General features: G+C 62.0%; 1 protein-coding gene across 8 annotated transcripts in view; it reads left to right on the plus strand.

Moving 5' to 3' along the window:
* MEGF6 (multiple EGF like domains 6) overlaps positions 1 to 18,188 on the plus strand; it is a 128,130-nt gene that overhangs the window by 75,581 nt on the left and 34,361 nt on the right. For 7 of the 8 annotated variants that reach the window (XM_010361767.2, XM_030941607.1, XM_030941602.1 and 4 more), the window contains exon 5: positions 15,169 to 15,291. In XM_010361767.2, coding sequence (XP_010360069.2) covers positions 15,169 to 15,291 — 123 coding nt within the window. Of the gene's footprint in view, positions 1 to 8,120; positions 8,350 to 15,168; positions 15,292 to 18,188 lie in introns of those variants that run through there. The other variant, XM_030941609.1, reaches the window with a different exon arrangement.

Raw genomic sequence — 18,188 nt, forward strand, 5'->3', positions numbered from 1 at the left:
GGTGGCATAGGGGCCTCAGAGGCTGATGGCCAGGCCCTGCCAGCTGCAGGCTTGGGCAGCTTCGAAGGCAGCACAAGCTGCTGGCTGGGCCCTGGGCACAGGGTATGATCTGGCTGCCACCCCCTGACCCCGGTGTTCTGTGAGCAGGTTCTGTTCTGCCGTGCTTCCGGTGGAGAGAGGTCAGCAGCAGTGACACATTGGGCCCTGGGGTTGCTGGAAGCCAGCCTGGTGATGTACCCCGGCCACCAACTATTGGTTCATTTGAGCTGGCCAGGTGCCTGCTGTGGGCCAGGCCCTGAGCACCATGTAGCATGTCTGGGCTGGGCTTCCAGGCACGTAGCTTCTGCTAAAACTCCCTGCCTGGCACCTGGGCCTTCCCTGAACACCCCCACCCCCAACCTCTTCTGCTGCCTTGCCCAGCCACCCTGCACCTACCCCATATGGCCTCCAACAAGTCTGTTCATGTCCCTGAAAATGTCATGTCCAAAGGCCAGCTGAGCGCCACGTCCTCCAGGAAGCCTCCCGGATCACTCCTCTGAGTGCAGTGTGAGACCTGGGGCATCCTCTTGCCTGTCTGCAGTCTCCATTCCCCTGGCAGCTCTGATGTCCCAGTGAGAGTCTGGGCTCTGGGGTGTGGGGCTGGCCTTGCCTGGGGACTACATCCCCAGTGGGTGCTGTATCAGCACTCTAGGGCTCAGGTGTCCCTGGGCCTTGCACGGCTGGGTGGGAAAGAGCCTGGTAACGGAGAACCCACAGACAGCGCGGTCACACACACGCACATGGTCACACACACGCACACACGCTCTGCTGGCCCGTGGCAGAGCCTTACCGGGACAGACCAGGCCTCGGGCTCTCGGAGGCTGCTCTGGGAGTCTGATGCCTCCCTCAGAGCCGGGAGACAGGGCCACTATCCTGGGCTCACCCGGGGACTGGTGTGTACAAGAGAAGGGGGCTCCCCCCTGTTTCTGCCTGGCCCCAGCCAGGGACAGCTGCAGTCAGGAAAGGCAGCTGGGCTCAGGAAACAGCCGTGGTTTCAATTTTCCTTCCTTTGGCTTGGGTGAGGAGTGGACGGACAGGGTAATGGGTTTACCATGAGGCTGACATTGGAACGGTTTGGGGAAGCTCTGCCAGGCCCTGTGTGCTCTGAGGCCGGGTGGGGGCCCCCCTGCTCCTGATATAAGCTCTGTGGTGGCAACAGTGAGAGAAGGGGTGGGAGGAATGCTGGAGAGGCCGTTCTGCTCTGTCTCCACCGGGAGGCAGCTTGGACTGTGTGAGACCCCAGACCACAAACGAACCTCCTGCTCTGGGCTGGGCTCTGGAGGTCAGGAGTTGGAAACCGCCAGGCAGGTCCACATGCCACTCGCGGAGGTGGGGTGGCATGGGTGGGCTTTGGGGCTTAGGAGCCTTGAGCCCTTGAAGGCAGATTAAAGAGAAGCTTGAGAGTGGCCTCCTTCTAGCAACTTCCTGGCCATGCTCTCTGTAGTGGGGGTCAGCAGGTGCACACTGGCCACTGCCCTGTCCTCGCAGCCCTGTGCCCCTTGCTGTTCTGGGTGGCTCCTTTCCCCGACTCCAAGCCTGGTCCCAGCCCCTCCCAGGCTACCCGTCTCCACCCTCCCTCTGCGTTAGCTGGGATAGTCTCCACCTGTGTATGGACCAGCACTTTTGCGAGGACACGCCCTTACCTTCCGGTGTCCATGGCCCACCCCATCATCCCATCCAGACCCCAGGCCAGGTCCCCCTACCAATGCATGTGCCCAGGGCAGAGGTGGGATGAGAGGACCGAGAATCTCACACTTGCTTTTAAATGTCATGGCCGGAAGTGATTCCTGTGCCCTCTGCTCATGTGGCCACGCCCGCCGTCTCCTGCCTTCTGTGGGAGGGGGGAAGAGTGAGATGCAGGTGTCTGTGAGGGCAGAGCCCAGGGCCTGGTGCCCCCCGGCCACTCGTTCAGGGTCCACCTGCCCACCTGGGAGCACCCCTGGCCTGGCACACAGGGCACACGCAGGCCGTTGTGGGCGGTGGTGATCACCGCTCCACCTGGGTGCCTGCTGGGCCTGTGAACCCTTTCCCTGCAACGTGGCCACCTCAGTCAGGACTATGGACTGTGGCTCCTGGTAGCTTCTCTGAGTGTCACTCCTTTCTCTCATACCCTCAAACCCCCCGCCACCAGCCAAGGGCTTATCTCCTTCCCCCGTTTCATGCCAGGTGCTGGGTCTGTGATGCCATCCCCAGGGGCCTGGCCAGGTGGGAGACTGCCCGCTGAGGAGGTAGACTGGGCTGCCTGGGGCCTTGGCCCCCTTGGGCCCCACTGGCGGCCGCCTCTCCCCATGCCTGAGCCCCTAGGAACCTGGGTGGAGGCAGCCCCCACTATGCCCACAGCCTCTCTTCCTCCCACACCCAGCCCAGGTTTGCCCAACACTAGCTCTGTGTTCAGAGGCCGGGACAGCGTGGACAGCCCAGCATCGTCTCCCTCTCAGGGAGGTAGAGGCACGTGTCCAGGCGCCTGAGCCGCAAGGCCGGAGGGGGGCCTTTGTGGAGCAGGCATCAGAGGTGAGCACTGAGGGACAGACACGCAACAGTGGGGGTGTTGGCTGAACCCCGTCCACTTTCAGGCTCTAGTTTTGCCTGAAGTTCTAGAGTCAGGGCCCAGCCCCAAGGGGGAGCAGTGACGTTTGGGGGTGGCATTGGCCCTCACCCTGGCCTGGGTCCTGGCAGGAGCCCGGTGGCCGCCCAGTTTGGAGAGAGAGGAGAAGCTGGAGCCAGCCACTGGGGGCTGGGAGAGCCTTCTGCTGACACACACACATTCCCAGGCACAGACGCCGGCTGCATTTCCACATCGGGAAAGCATTTCCCAAACAGCTTCCAGACCCCACAGCCTCCGGCCGGGATGGGTTCGGTGGCGGCACTGAGTGGGGGAGGGGGTGTTGCGGGTGCAGCCGGGGCCTCGGAGGCACTCTGCACCGGTGTGCTGCTGCCCCCCACAGCCACGCCCGGAATCCTGCCTAGCCTAGCAGGAGGGATGGCCCAGAGCCCTCCACACCTCAGAGCTTCAGCTGGGGCTCATTTATACTCCAGCCCTCCCGGGCTGTGGGGACCTGGACGGACATCTCAGTCGGGTGGGGCAATGCCACCGTACCCCAGAGCCATGTCCTGCCCGTGGTGGGCACACACATCGTTGTTGAATGAAAAACTAAATGAATGAGCCAGTGAAGGGGTGTAGTAGAGGAGGATGGGCAGGGGTAGGGGGGTCCAACCTAGGGTGGGCCGGCCAGCCGGGGAGGCTTTGCAGAGGTGACCTCTGAGTTAGTGTCTTTGCAGGATGCATGGGAGTTCATGGTCTGTTGGGCAGGAGGAAGGGTGGGTGTCTAGACTACCACGGAAGGCTCGTTCAGGGAGGCCGAGGCCACCAGAGGATGACCAGAGCCAGGGCGTGAAGCCGGAGCTGCCTAGAAACACTTTGCCCAGGCCCCAGGGATGCCCCTTGGGGAGGTGCAGCACTGAACCCTGCCCAACAGTCTGCCCGGTGCCTGCCATGACCTGGGGAGGGTCATGAGCAGGAGAGACCGTGTGCCCAACCACAGGGGCACCTGTGGGTGCCCACCAGAGCCACTCCCTTGGAGGAACCCGAAGGAGGTGGCCCAGTAAGGACAGGATTTGGGGGAGAGTTGGACCTGGACCTCCTGGGCTGCACTTCTCTTCCCTGCATGGCCCTGGGGAAGCCATTTCTCCTCTGGAAACTGGCTTAGCAAAACCACAGGAGAATGTCCCAGGAGCCGTGGGCAGAGGGCAGGACCCAGGGCCACCGGGAGGCACCCACACTGGGGTTCCACCTGGGCAGAATGAGGGTTTAATCATGGGCCTGCATGTGAGGGCAGAGGGGAGGTGGGCAGGTGGGCGCGGCGCAGCAGAGGAGGGGAAGGGGAGCGGAAGTGGGGGACTCCAAGCTACGGGGTAGGAGGAGCCTGTGTGGGGCCAGGGTAGGCTGTGTGGGGGTCCGGGGGCTGGGTGAGCAGAGAGGGGCAGCCTCCCTGCTGCCTGTCAGATGAGGGCGTCTGATGCGAGCAACCCTGAGGGTGCGATGGGGATATGATACCAGGAGGCTCCCATAGCTCTTGGGGGCTTCGGGGCAGAAAAGATAATTTCCTTTGCCTGAACTTGTTGGCCGGAAGCTTCCCGAAGGCCTCGCTGCGTTGTGACAGCTGCTCCCTGGAGGCTTGCCCTGCTCTGTTGGCCGCCCTCCTCTGCCTGGACCCTGCGGGCACTGTGGTAGTGACACCGGGTTCTGGTTCTCCTTCCCAAGTCACATGTCTCATTGCTTCCGGGTCCCTGAGCTGGTCTCATTCAGGCTTCTGCCCATGCACAGATGAGGAAACTGAGGCCAGAGAGGCCCTGGGATGTGGCCATGCCATACAGCCCTTCAGTGGGCCAGGAGCTGCCTCTGTGGCCCCAGTTCTGCGCTGGGTACTGGGCACACGGGCTCTGGTAGCCCAGCCCTCACCCTGGATGGACGTGGGATTTGGAGTCCAGATGAATGGAAGGGGTGATGGTAGCCCCAAGGGGAACGGGCGGGCCGGAGCGGTGGCCCCCAGATGGCTCTGGTGGGGTGCTGAGGTGGGGGTATGGAGGTGATGGCTATCAAGGGAGAGGGCCAAGGCTCAGGTCCATGGCTGGCTTCCAGGATGCCTCTGGACCATGGCTGTGTCCACCATGGCTTAGGAGGTGGACAGGTCCCAGGATGTCCCCCGCCCTCTGAGAATCAGCTCTGGACACTGTCTCTCCTATGGGTCTCTGCATAGCCTTGGGGTGTCTGCGGGAGCAAAGGGCCGGGAAGGAGCATGGTCAGGCCTCCAGACTCGGCCTCCCATTCTCACATTTGTTGACTTTTATGGATCCTCAGTCAAGTGCTTTTCCCATAGGAGTGAGGTACTGTTACAGATGGGGAAACTGAGGCACAGAGCGTTTCCATGGCTCACCTGGGGCCTCAGTTTTTACTAGTAGAGCGCTGGGGCTATTCAACAGAAACAGAATGTAAGCCACACATGTAAGCCACACACACTGTCTCACAGTTTCTCAGGGCCACGCCGGAAAAGCAAAAGTAAATAGGTGAAATTGATTTTAATACTATATTTTATTTAACGTAATATGTGCAAATATGATCCTTTTCAGCATGTAGTCCATATAAAAATGGCTCACCAGGTAGTTCTCTTCTACTCATTCTTACTAAGAACATACTGACTGAGATGGTGACGTGTGACGCTAGCATGCATGTCCATTGCGACAAGCCACGGTGCACGGCTCAGTGGCCTTTGGGGCTTGTGGGCTCCGGCTGGCCCTCGACTCCAGGCACCTGCCCTTCCCTGCTCAGGGCCTCCCGCAGCGACTCCTGGGCTCCTTCCTCCTCCTTGAGACAGCACGAGGCAGGAGCCCTTTCCCAGGTGGGCAAGACTTGGGGGACAGCGTGGGATCCTGAGGGTGCGTCTGGTACCTCCCGCTTCCTGTGGGCTTCTTCCTCCTCCCATGACCCCGGAGTCTGGAGGGTGTCAGAGTGGGGCCTGCATGAGCTGAGAGACGGCCTTCGAGGGCCTCTTGAGGGACCTTCCCCAGATGGGGTGCTGATGGAGGACCCCAGCCTCGTCGCCTGTTGGTGAGGGTGACTGGAGTCAGAGGTGCAGGGATTCTGTTGCCCAGGCTTCTGCCCAGGCTTCTGCCGAGTACTGGGCCCCGTCATGCAGCAGGCAGAGAGGCACAGAGACCAGGGAGAGCTCGCTCGCAGGGCGGCCGGCTGTGCATCTCCTGGAGGATGGATGCTGCCTCTGCGGCCCGTGCCCTTGCAGGCCTGGCCTCTGATGTTTTCCCCTGTACTCCTCTCAAGCCTGGCCCCCACCTCCATGGAAACTGCTGGACTGAGGCCCTGTTGGACTGTGGCTGCGGAAGGCAGGACCCTCGAGCTTCCGTTGGCACTTGCTGGTGAGCCGTTGGCAATGAGATGCACATTACGGTCATAAATGACGTCGCCCTGCGTGGAAGGCACCTTCAAACCGACCCGTCAGCCTGTCTATCCGTGAGATCGACGGAGGCTGCTCACGGCCAGGGCTCAGAGGCTGATGGGAGAGGCTCCCTAGGAGGCCCCACAGACAGGCAGGGCCCAGGCAGGCCCGTTTCTGCAGAGTGTTGGGGGCCGAGGGGGCGGGCTGTGCTCTGGATGGTGGACAGGACGGGGCAAGGTGAGACAGGCTGGGACTGGGTGGGGCCTCTTCTTTCCCACGTGCTCAAGGGCGGCCCCCCAGCCCTTGCTCCCAGGTGCCTTGGATCAGCAGCGACTGCTCTCTGCCACATCTTAGCACTGGTCGGGCTTCTGAGGTGTGGGTCTCGGCTGGCAGGCAGGCCCCTGGCTGTAGTGGAGAGTGGAGAAAAGGTGGAGGCTGGAGGCTCTGCTGGGATGGGCTGCCTGCTTCCCTGAGTTGCCCGGGCTGGAGTCCTGCTCAGTTGAATTTGACCTGAGGACAGTATCCTAGTCTGTCTGAGCCTCAATTTCCTCACCTCTAAAATGGGGACAGTAGTCCTCCCCTGCAGGGAATGGTGAGGATGGTGCTGCGTCCCCAGAACCCAGGGCCTGGCATGGCGGCCACAGCTGAGGTTGGCAGTCCTTCCCTGCAGCTCTACCCGCGGCTCTGCTCCTCACCTGGGCTTGCCCAGATACAGGGCCTGCTGGCCCAGGGAGCATGAACCCTCCTCCTTCCTGACAGCTGGAAGATGTCCCCAAGCTTTCTGTCTCTGCAGTGGCCCCAGTCACGTGGCTTTGTGCCCACTGCTCACCTATTGTCCTGTGAGAGGAGACACAGGCTGTGTCTCTGGGGACAGGCTGAGCTCCAGGGACGCTTCTCCTGCCTTTCGGAGGGAGATTTTTGGGCCTTCCTGGAAAGGCTGGAAACAGTGTGGGCGGGCGCCCAGTCCTTTTGTGGACCCTCACCGCCAGTGCTGGAGGTGGTGCTGGGCTGGATCCAGGAAGGGATCACTGCTTGAGCACCCCAGCTTGCTGGTCAAATCTCTTCCATCTCCATGGAGGCTAGCAGTGGAAGCCCAGTGACCCTCCTAAGGACAGGTGCAAGAAGGGGCTCAGAGAGGATGGGGGCTCGGGGAACTCTGGTCCGAGCCGGAATCTGGAACCAAGCCCTGGCTCTCCTGCAGGGGTTAAGTGCTGGACGAGGCTGTAATATGTGGTTCCTTCTGTTGCCAACCCTAGGAGGACTGCCTTCCCCGGGCTACGCCCTTGAGGAGCATGGGGACCCAGGGCTCTGGGGTGGGAAGCACCTCCATGGCCTTTGCAGCCTGACACCTGGCCACTGCTGGCTACCCTGTGGGCAAGTTCTCCCTGCTCTCTGTCCATCACCACCTGCTGCAGGGATGCCAGGGTCCCTCCAAGTACGGGCCCTGGGCCAGGGGAGGGCAGGACAGTGCAGGCACTGGAGGTGGGGACGGGGGACTGGGGCTGTCTCAGCCCCAGTGTTTCCACATCGGTGCTGCAGTTTCAGGCCAGTTCCCCATCTTCCCCACCCTTGTCAGAGTTCAGCCCCCACCAGCCGCCTCTGCAGGCCCCACCCCCACAACGCCTGGCCAGGACGACTCCCTTTGCTGCTTTGGCTTCTTTTCCGTGTTGGCTCCAAGAACACACATGTTTGTGCATGTGTGTGCCTGTGCGTATGTCCGTGCGTGTCTGTGTACCTCCTGTGTGCATGTTTGCACACGTGAGTCTGTGTGCCTGTGTCTGTGGGTCGCATATGGATGCCTGGGTTTGTGCCTAGGTCCCTATCTGTATCCGGGTCCGGGAGCGCGCACTGTGGAATGCGCGGGGCGGGCGGGCCGGCGCGGCCCCCTGGGGGAGGCTGGGCGGGGATGGGGCCGGGGCTGGGGCGGGGCCGGGCGCGGCCCCCTCGGGCGTCTGCGGACTTGGCCTTTACCTGCGGGGGCGGAGGGAAAGCTGAGAACTTAAAGGCGAGGGGCGGGGCGCGCCGGGCCCAGAGCGGCTCCCGGGCGGCGCCGAGCGGAGCCGATCCCAGGGCTCGGCTTGCGCGCCCGCCCGGAACCCAGAACCACTCGGAGCCGCCTGCCCCGTCGCCCGGCCGCCGGCTTAGGGCGCAGCGCGGCTGGTCCTCGTGCCCTCCTGCCCGCCGGCCTACTCGGCCATGGGGGCGTCCCGGGACCGCGGGCTGGCCGCGCTCTGGTGCCTTGGGCTCCTGGGGGGCCTGGCGCGCGTCGCGGGCACGCACTACCGCTACCTCTGGAGGGGCTGCTACCCGTGCCACCTGGGCCAGGCCGGCTACTCCGTGAGCGCCGGTGACCAGAGGCCAGGTGGGCGCCGGGCGAGCCTGGGCAGGGGCGGGCGGGGCCAGGGCGCCTTCTCCCCGGCGCGCTCCCTTTGTTTCCTCTTTTTAAAGTTTGCGCCAGGGCGCTGCCAGCTAGGCTGGAGGGAGCAGGGCGGGGCAGTGCCCTGCTTCTGGGACAGGGCCCGTGGGCGCTGAGAAGTCGGACACCCCCGTCCCCTCTCAGGGCTGTCGGCAGAGACTGCTAACGGCCGGGTCCCTTGACCGGAGGAAAGGAAAACATCCCCGGCGTTTGTCTGTGGGAGCAGGGTCCCCCGCTCCCCATGGCACTGGCGTTTTTGCAGGTCAAGTGAAAAGGCAGGCTAGAGAGAAAGGCCCTTTGGGACCCCCGGAGCTGAGTCTCCAGGGTCCCCAGAGCTCAGCCCCTTTGGGGTCCTGTCTGTGAATGTGGCAGGTGCCGTTCTTCCTGGAGCCCCACAGGCATGGGCAACTGAGGACCCTGGTGACCTGGGAAGCAGGTTACAGCCCTGCCCTCTTTCCGTCCTGCCTCTCTCTGCAGCTGGGATCTGGGGCCCGCACTGGGCCCGCTTCCCTCCACGCGGTTGCTTTGAACTCCTGGGATCCACAGAGCTTGGAGCTGGGCACCCTCGGGAATTGGAGGAGGGGTTGTGGGGTGTGCGGCTCCCAGTGAGTCATCAGCTGCATTATCCGGGGTAGGCAGTGGCTGGTGGGGGTCCTGAAATGCCTCCTTAGAGACATCACCCCTCCTCAGCTGTTTCGAGTGCTGGTCGGAGCCTCTGCTGCTCTCCTGCCTGAAGGACTAAGCACGATGCCCTCAGTGTGGCAAAGGCTTCCTTCATCCCTGTCTTGGTCACTTGGCCCGGGGGGGGGTCCAGGCTCTATCTTCGCTGGGTAGGCAGCCTTCCGGCTGTGTGGCTCAGCCAAGGCCAGGTCCACCCACAGTGGCACTAAATGCCTTGCGACTGGTTAGCATCCAAGGCCTCTGGCTGGGTGTTGCTGGTCTCTCGGGAGCTGGGAGCCCCTGTCCTGGTCCAGGCATGCTCCAACTTTTGGGGGGGAGAAGGAGAAGGGCCCGTAGGTAATGGTGTGTGCTCCCTGGGGGTGAGGACCCCGTGGCATGTGTGGGGGACAAAGCAGGGCTTGGAACTTGATAACTGCCCTGAGCAGAGCTTTCTGGCAGGGGCCCAGAGCCCTCCAAGTTTCCTGTAAGTCCAGGCGGGCTTCAGAAGGGGTATGTCTTGGGTGGTTTCTGCAGAGGCAGCTGGTTCAAGGCAGCCCAGCCATGCCTGTCCACTTGCCTTTGTAGTCCTGGGCTGGGAGCTGTGGGACGTAGGTGATGGTCGCTGGGGGCCCCATGGGCTCCCTGAGGCTCCTCCACTCCCCAGCCTGGTAGACACTGCAGGTCTCACCAGCCTCCCGGTGAACCAGCCCGTGTTGGCACAGCCATGTCACCGTGTGCCAGCATGCTGACGGTTCTGTTGTGAGGCTGCCAAAGTCCATAGTCTCGTATCTAGCCGAGGGCAGCAGCAGGATCCTGGCCCAGCTGTTCCTTAAAATAGCTGCTCTCTGAGCCCACTTGTCTCCCACCAGATGGCTCCCGCCAGGTTCATGTCGCAGCTGTCTGGGGCCTCTCTGGCCTGCCACCTTCCCCATGTGGGGCTTGACCTGGGACTGGGCAGGGACAGTGGATTTGCTTCCAGGCTGGGCCGTTGTCACTGGAATGAGCAGGTTTTGTTGCCTGACTCATAGGGGCCTCTAGGTTCCTTTCGGCCTTTGCTGGGGCCTCGCCCACCTCAGGCTCAGGCCCCCACACTGGCCTCTGCGTCTCGGGGACCAGTGCTTCCTGGGGGCCCTGGTCCCACTGCGGGGCTCAGTGGGCAGCATGGTCTGTGTGCAGGCGGCACGGGCTGGTCCTGGAGCACAGGTCTGCAGAGGAGAGAACCTAGGGAGCCAGCTTCTGCAGGGCACGCGGCTCCCGTGAACCTGGCTGTGCGACCAGACCCACAGAGGGCGCAGGAGCCGGGGGGCCGGGCTGCCAGAGGTGGCACTGGGAGCCCCAATTTCCAGCCCAGATGGTCTGAGCCTCTGTGACTCCTGAGACGACAGTGATGTGCTCTGCAGTTGCGTCCTGTGGGTGCGGTAACAAATAACCATACACTCAGTGCTTAGGACGGCACGGATTTATTACCTGACAGTCCTGCGAGGCCCAGTCCAAAGTGGGCTAAAATCAAGGCGTGGGCAGGGCTGTGCTCCTTCTGGAGGCTGTAGCGGAGAGTCTATCTCTTGCCCCTTTCAGCCTATAGAGGCCGCCCGCATTCCTGGTCTTGTGGCCCCTCCTCCATCCTCAAAGCCTACAGCACAGCACCTGCCAATCCCTGCCTCCCTCTGACCTCTGCTTCCATGCTCACATCTCCTCCTCCCCACCCTCTGACCCTCCTGCCTCCCTCTTTTATAAGGACGCTGTGATCATGTTGGGCCCACCTGGATATGCCAGGATAACCTCTCATCCCAGATCCTCAACTCAGTCCCATCTGTAAAGGTAGGTCCCTCTGCCAGATGAGGGTCTGGGGATGAGGATGTGGACATCTCTGGGGGACGTTCGTTATTCAGCTGACCACATTGTCCTGAAAGGCCACTGTGCCTATGGCTCTTCAGGTCACAGCCGCAGCCAGGGTCACCGGCTCAGCACTTGCGGGATCCTTGCAGCCGTCTGAGAACAGCTCAGCCCTGCCATCACGTGGGGTGCCTTGGGAGTGGGGCGGAAAGGGTTTGGGTGACGTGTTCCTGCCTTACTTTCTGAGCGAAAATCATTTCTATTAAGGCGATTTGCTCAGTTCAAAGGGGCCGAGATCTCAGAGTGGAGGGGACCCCGGCAGGAGGTTGTCTGGCCAAGTGCCTGTCCCTGTAGGCCTCTGTTGTCCAAGTGGGAGGCCCCAAATCCTTCACCCTTGAGCTGGCTCGCTGTGTCCAGAAGCTGATCCTGGCTGACAGCAAACAGCAGGCACCGGAAGCCTGGGTGCGCTTCACCGCCCCCACCCACCAATCCTGTCTCCATCACCACAGCCCCCTGCCACTACCGGACGGTGCGGCTAGGGTGAGAAGGGCTTGGCCTAGCCGACCTGGGCCTGTGCATTTCCAGAAGGAGCGTGGAATTTCTGGAGGGACTAGTGGCTGAGAGAGGCGGGGCCGAGCCCTGCTGGGATGCTGGAGTCCCAGTGTTCCTGTCCACGTAGCAGGAGGACACTTACATCATTACTTTTCCCCCTCTCAGGGGTCTTGGATGGAGGGATCTGAGCTCAGGGGGAAAGGGCCTCCTTCCTGAGCCCTTCAGGTGGGTGCCACCCACCCTGCCCTGCCCATTGGGCATGAATCTGCACCCCAGCTGACTCTCATTGGAGGGCACCAGGTCCCTCTGTCCCTCGAGCTTCTTTGGGGCACTGTTGGGGGCCTGTTAACCCTTTGCTTTCAAGCTTCTTCCTGCAAACCATCCTGGTCTTTGTGAAGGTTGCAGTGACGACTTCATGGTGCAGGTGGAGAGGGTTCCTGGTCTCATTTGCAGCCCCCTCTGGGAGGCAGCCTCAGGGCTTAGGGACCCTGGGGGTCTCCCCAGAGTGGGTGTGGCTTGTGCAGGGAGTGGATGGCCCTGGAGGTCCCAGGCAGAGACCCCGGCCTCCTGGGGCTGTTGGTGTCATCTCTGGGTTGCAGGCAGATTCTCAGAGTGTGGATGGGCAGCAGGGTTTCCATAGGTGGTGGGCACAGCCTGGTGGGTGGGTGTCATCCGTGGACTCAGGCTCGGGGACAGCTATGAAGAACTTCTCGGTGTGTGCTGCGCTGGCTGCTTGCAGCTAGCTGTCAACAGTGCTCCGATGCCGGAGTTTTAGGATTTAGTCCCGAAGGCAGGCATTTTCGCCGGAACCGTGGGTGGGAACTGGAGGTGGTGGGAAGGCGTGGTGGTCACAGCCGATCATGGACCTGGTGATTGTTAAGCAGAATTAGAGAACCTCGGCTCTGTGTAGCCCCTGGAAGCGAGGGATCAGGCTAGCCATGTTTCCCATGCGGTCGAGGACTGGTCGTTTGAAATCATATTTTCTCTCAGCGAGGCCACACCCGGTGGGAGTCTGCCGGTGGCATTTTGAACTGAATGTTGCCTTCCCTCTCGAGGCAAGGTCAGCGGGCAGGGCCTCCATTGTCACCCTGGCCAGAGGGCCCCAGACGCTCGGCTCAGAGCTTTTGGAAGAGCACGTGTTTGTCTTTCTCCCCATGGTGACTCCTTGGCGGCTCTCAGAAGCCCCTCCCTCTCTTCAGATCTGTGAACCCGGCTTTGGGGTGGGTGAGGTTGTCGGATAAAAGGTGTCACCTGGGCCGGTGCGGTGGCTCACGCCTGTAATCCCAGCACTTTGGGAAGCCAAGGCTGGCAGATCACCTGAGGTCAGGAGTTTGAGATCAGCCTGGCCAACATGGTAAAACCCTGTCTCTATTAAAAATACAAAAATTAGCCGGGCATGGTAGCGGGTGCCTGTAATCCCGGCTACTCAGGAGGCTGAGGCAGGGGAATCGCTTGAACCCAGGAGGCGGAGGTTGCAGTGAGCCGAGATTGCGCCATTGCACTCCAGCCTGGGCGACAGAGCAAGACTCTGTCTCAAAAAAAAAAAAAAAAAAAAAAGACAGCGTCACCTGGCCTGAGTAGCAGGGATGGACTGCAGTGCCTGGGGTGATGCCCATGTCTGCCCTGACCTGGGTACTGGGCTCTTGCCCTCCTCTCCTGGCACCTCCTGTAGTTGGTCCATGCTGTCTATATGGCCCACGCGGTCTCTCCCTCATGTTAGCCTCTCTGGCCGGGGCACTACTGGCACTTCCAAAGCTTCTGCCATGCCCAGAGGCCCCGGACCCCTAGGAGAGTCCTCCTGGAGTGCTTCTGGAAGTCTCTCCGGTGGGGGTCACGGCATGTTCTGTGGGCAGTGCTGAGGCTGCACAGCTCCATCTGTCCCCGCCACTGGCTGCTTCTCCTCTGAGAGCCCCTGTGTGCTGGGTGTTCTGGCCAGCTGGCAGGGGCCCAGCAGCTGCAGGGCTTCTGACCCAGGTTAGCCCAGGGGCTGCATACACAGGTGTCCAGGAAGCCTGTGGCCTCCTGCCTGTCTGCTCTGTTCTGTTTGCCTCGGTCGCTGCCTGGATTCCCCTGAGGCCTGGCTTGGCGACGTGGGCCTGGAGGGTGGGATGAGAGGCTGGGCAGCCCAAAGCCATCTCCACATCTGTGCTTTCCTACTACGTTCCTGCAGAGGGTGGTGATGGGCCTGGGTGCAGCCCCCTGGGTCTCCAGACCTGGCAGGGTATCAGGGGAAGGATGCCTGGAGCACCACCGGCTCTCAGCTCGAGGTGCATTCCAGGGGTCCTACTGCACCTTTGGGCTTCCAGCCAGCACTTTCCCTATGCCTGTTCCACGGGGCTGGGCATAGAAGCAGGTGGGCCCAGGTGTCCTGTGGTAGGAGGCTTCCTCTCAAAAGTGGACCTGCCCTTGGATCCCTCCCTGTTCTCTTCAGCCATGCTTATTCAGGGGGCTTGGTAAGCAGCGGGGGGGACAAGGGTCCTGCGAGGTGTCTGTGGCCTTGGGCTGCTGCTCTGCTCCCCTTGGTCGGTCCCCAGGCTGTGGAAGTCCAGGCAGTGCAGATGCGTGGAGAGTCCTCAGGACCAGGCTGCCCTCGACCCCTTCCTGCTCTCCCATTCCCCCTCCCGCCTTTGAGTGGGGCCTCAGCTAAGTCTGGAACCTGAGGACACGTGGTTCTAAACTGAGCTGGCCCTTGGGCAGGGAGGGTCTGACGGGGTCTGGGCTGCTCTGGGATGGTGGGTGGCACTTCACAGGGGAGGGCGCTGGCACAGCGGGGGCTCCTGCCTGAGATGCGGTGGGGCTGCCCTTCTGGGTCTTTGCATGGGGAGCCTGTGGGTGTGGGGGGCCCAGGCTGACCCCAGCCGCATTAGTTTCCCCGGGCTGCTGGAATAAACACTGCAAACAGGGTGGCTGCAAACAATAGAAGTTTCTTCTTTCACCGTTTGGAGGCCACGATTCTGAACCCAAGGTGTCCACAGGGTCACCCTCCCTGTGAACCTGTAGAGAGGACCTTCCTGACCTCTTCCTTCTGGCCATCCTTAGCTGTGGCCTCATCACTATAGTCTCTGCCTGGTCTTCACATGGCCTTCTCTGTGCGTCTCTTGTCGGGACATGGGCATTGGATTTAGGGCCCACCCTCATCTGGAACAATCTCATCTTGAGCCTGAACTTAGGGCAGCTGCAAAGACCCTGTTTCCAGACAAGGCCTCACTGGGAGGCTCCAGATGGCCATGAACTGTGGGGACACTCTTCAAGCCAGCACGTCCGCCCCTTCCCTCCCATCTCTCAGACTCCCCCCACAGCCTGGGCATGGCCATCTCAAAAGCTGTCAGTTTCTCTTTTTGGGCTTGTGGGTCCTAGTGGAGTGGTTGACACTGCCCAGGAAGCACTTTGTGGATTTGGACTTAAGAAAACCGCGTGTGCTCCAGGTTCAGTCTTGAAAGGCGCTAGGGGCCCAGCCTGTCCCTGGAGCCCTCTGCTGCTCCCCACCTTCTGGCTGGCCCTCGAGACGGTGGCTCTTCCTTCCTGAGCAGGTGTCCAAGGTGGGAGCGCAGACCGTGCCTCCTCGGCTCCAGCTCCGGCAGGTGTGGGTGAGGGGCTCAGAGATGGTGCCCTTGAGGCATGGGGGGTCCTGGGTCTGGGCCTGTGGCACCTGGGGGGCTATGTCAGCAAGGCAGGAAGGCGCGGGTGCCCAGCTGCTGACCCTTCCCCTTTCCTTTCCAGATGTGGACGAATGCCGAACCCACAACGGTGGCTGCCAGCAGCGGTGCGTGAACACCCTAGGCTCCTACCTCTGTGAGTGCAAGCCCGGCTTCCGGCTCCACACTGACAGCAGGACCTGCCTGGGTGAGTGTCGCCTGGAGACCCTGCCCGGGCTCCTGGCTTCAACCATCCCCGCCCTCTGGGGTGTGCCCGGGCCTGGCCTGAGAGGGTGGCTGTGGACATGGAGAAGCAGAGGCCGCTGTGGCGGTGGCTCCTTCCTGTGGAGCATGGCTCTGTGGAATCCTGGCCGCACCTTGCCCCAGGCTCAGGCCAGGAAAGGGACCGAGGGCCAAGTTGCCAGGTCCCCATAACCCCAACTGCAGACCCTCTGCAGCCACAGTAAGCCTCGCTGTGGTGCTGAGGCCTCTCTCGGTGGACTGGGGAGTGAGCCTGTGGGTGGAGATCCTATTAAAGATTTTCTACAGCAGAAGCTGCCGTGGTTGATCAGCAGGGACCTGGACTGGTTGTGATGTCCCTTAGATTTGATTTGAGGGAGGCCGGGGTTGCTTGCTAGGTGGCGGGGGAGGCTGGCCGAGGAGGCCTGGTCCAGGGCTGGGGCTGTGTGAGGCCACCCTTCGCCTGCAGAGCCGGGCTTTGTGGGCCCAGGTGATCCCTGCCCAGCCTTGGGGAGCCTGGAGGGTGTGGGGTGTGGCAGGTGGGGTAGGGGTGACCGAGAAGTGAGACCCTGGCCCTCAGCTTCCTCTGCGGGGTCTCTTGGATGTGGGAATGGGCTGGAGGAGGTGTTGGGGACAGGGACTGTGGCTGCAGGGAGGGAAGGTTAGAGGGAAGGAGGGACGGTGCCAGGCCCCGAGGAACCGGCACAGGGCTGAGCAGGGGGCTAGAGCCCAGGAATCTGGGGTGAAGAGTAAGTACCCAGTCAGCCACCCTCACCCTTTGATGCCCCCACTCCTGGCTGGCTCTGGACACAGGCGCCCCAAGCAAGGACAGGACTGACCCTTTCGCTGGCCTCTGTCTGGGAAGCATGGGGGGGTCGTTCTCTGGGTGACCGGGGTCAGGACGCCCCTTCTTTCTGCCTTGGAGGCCCAGAGCAGGGCCCAGGCCGGCTCCGAGCAGCCTCAGCCTCCCTCCTGGGCCTGCCTGCGATGTGGCAGGGCGGCCTGCCAGCCCGGGGCCCCCCCGCACACACTCACATGTCCCGGCCGCCGTGGGGATCCAGGCAGCGGCTCTGTCAAGTTTCCCTGGGTCTGAAAGTAGAAACAGATGCAGGAATGTTGTGATGTACTTCAGGACAACGGAGATGGGGTGCGGCCCCCGCCCGCCGCCCTGCAGGGACTTCTGGGAGCCTGGGGCACTTTAGCCTTGCGCCCCCAGTCCCCTCAGGTCCCCTGGAAGAGGCGGCTCTTGGGGGGCATGTCCTTTTCTCGACCCTCCTCTCAGGCAGGGTCTTCCTTGTGGAAGGGCAGCTCAGGTGTCAGTCCGGTGGGGCCTCTCCTGGCCTCTAATCCCCTCTCCTGGCCTCTAATCCCCTCTCCTGGCCTCTAATCCCCTCTCCTGGCCTCTAATCGCATCTCCTGGCCTCTAATCCCCTCTCCTGGCCTCTAATCCCCTCTCCTGGCCTCTAATCGCCTCTCCTGGCCTCTAATCCCCTCTCCTGGCCTCTAATCCCCTCTCCTGGCCTCTAATCCCCTCTCCTGGCCTCTAATCGCCTCTCCTGGCCTCTAATCCCCTCTCCTGGCCTCTAATCCCCTCTCCTGGCCTCTAATCCCCTCTCCTGGCCTCTAATCGCCTCTCCTGGCCTCTAATCCCCTCTCCTGGCCTCTAATTGCATCTCCTGGACTCTAGTCACCTCTCTTGGCCTCTAATCCCCTCTCCTGGCCTCTAATCCCCTCTCCTGGACTCTAATCCCCTCTCCTGGACTGTAGTCATCTCTCTTGGCCTCTAATCCCCTCTCCTGGCCTCTAATCCCCTCTCCTGGCCTCTAATCCCCTCTCCTGGCCTCCTATTGTGAGTGGGGGCCTTGGAACACTCACTCTCCTAGGCTTTGTTTTCACCATCTGTGTGATGGTGACCTTCCCTGAAACCCTCAAAAGGGACAGGGACCACCCCACCCACCACATCCCACTGCCCACCCGCCCGTCACTCACTCGGCTGGAGCCTCCTCCTGTAGCCAGGCCTCCTGGGATTTGCCTCCCAGGAGGCTGTCCTGGGGATGTCTGCACACTTGGGGCCCCAGAAGTCTTAATTTGCGGTACTTGCCCATTTTAAAGGTCTTCTCTGGGCCAGATGCCAGGGCCCCTGGGCAGGGCCTGCACAGCCTGGCAGGAGGCTCCTGGGACCTCGGGGCCCGTCTGGCCGTCACCCCCCAGGGTGCCCCCTGTGTGAGTGGTGGGCTCCCAGTGCCTCCACGGCCTTCTCCAGGGCTGGTGCCCGGCTCCTGGCCTCCTCGCTTCATGGAGGGCCCAGGTGAGACTCGCCTGCATGCCAGCCTGTCACCTAAGTGCGTTCACCTACTCGGGTCTGCTGGACGCAGAGCAGTGACCTTGGAGTGCACCTTCTCTTTCGTTTGACTGAGACTCCCAGCAAGGCCTTTACACCGACGCTTCAGGAAATACAGCCCCAGAGCTGTGATGCGTCTGTTTCGCTACGGAAGATGCTGGATGTTTCACCCCCTGGGAACAGGTGGTGACCCTCACTTTGACAACAAGAGTGACTTGGGTCCCACTAGCCTGTGGCTGAGTTGAGTTGGAGAAATGACTTCCTCTCCCTAAAGTCCCTGGTGGTGGCCTGGGCACCCCTGGCCTGGGGACACGTGAGGACTAGCCCCATTCCTAGGCCACCCTGCCTGGGCACCATCCAGACCCCCTTCCTGGCACTATCTGGGGCATGTTGTCCCCCCTCATCCCTTGCCCATGGTGGCCTCTGTGTGAGAGGGATGCCACACAGGCTTTGCCTCTGTGGGTGGGGGATACCAGATGGCGAGTTCCTGGGAGCTGACGCCTGCAGGGGCGGGGCCGGTTCCT

This window comes from Rhinopithecus roxellana, chromosome 12 (assembly GCF_007565055.1).
Source record: "Rhinopithecus roxellana isolate Shanxi Qingling chromosome 12, ASM756505v1, whole genome shotgun sequence".
In the NCBI taxonomy this organism is placed as follows: Eukaryota; Metazoa; Chordata; class Mammalia; order Primates; family Cercopithecidae; genus Rhinopithecus; species Rhinopithecus roxellana.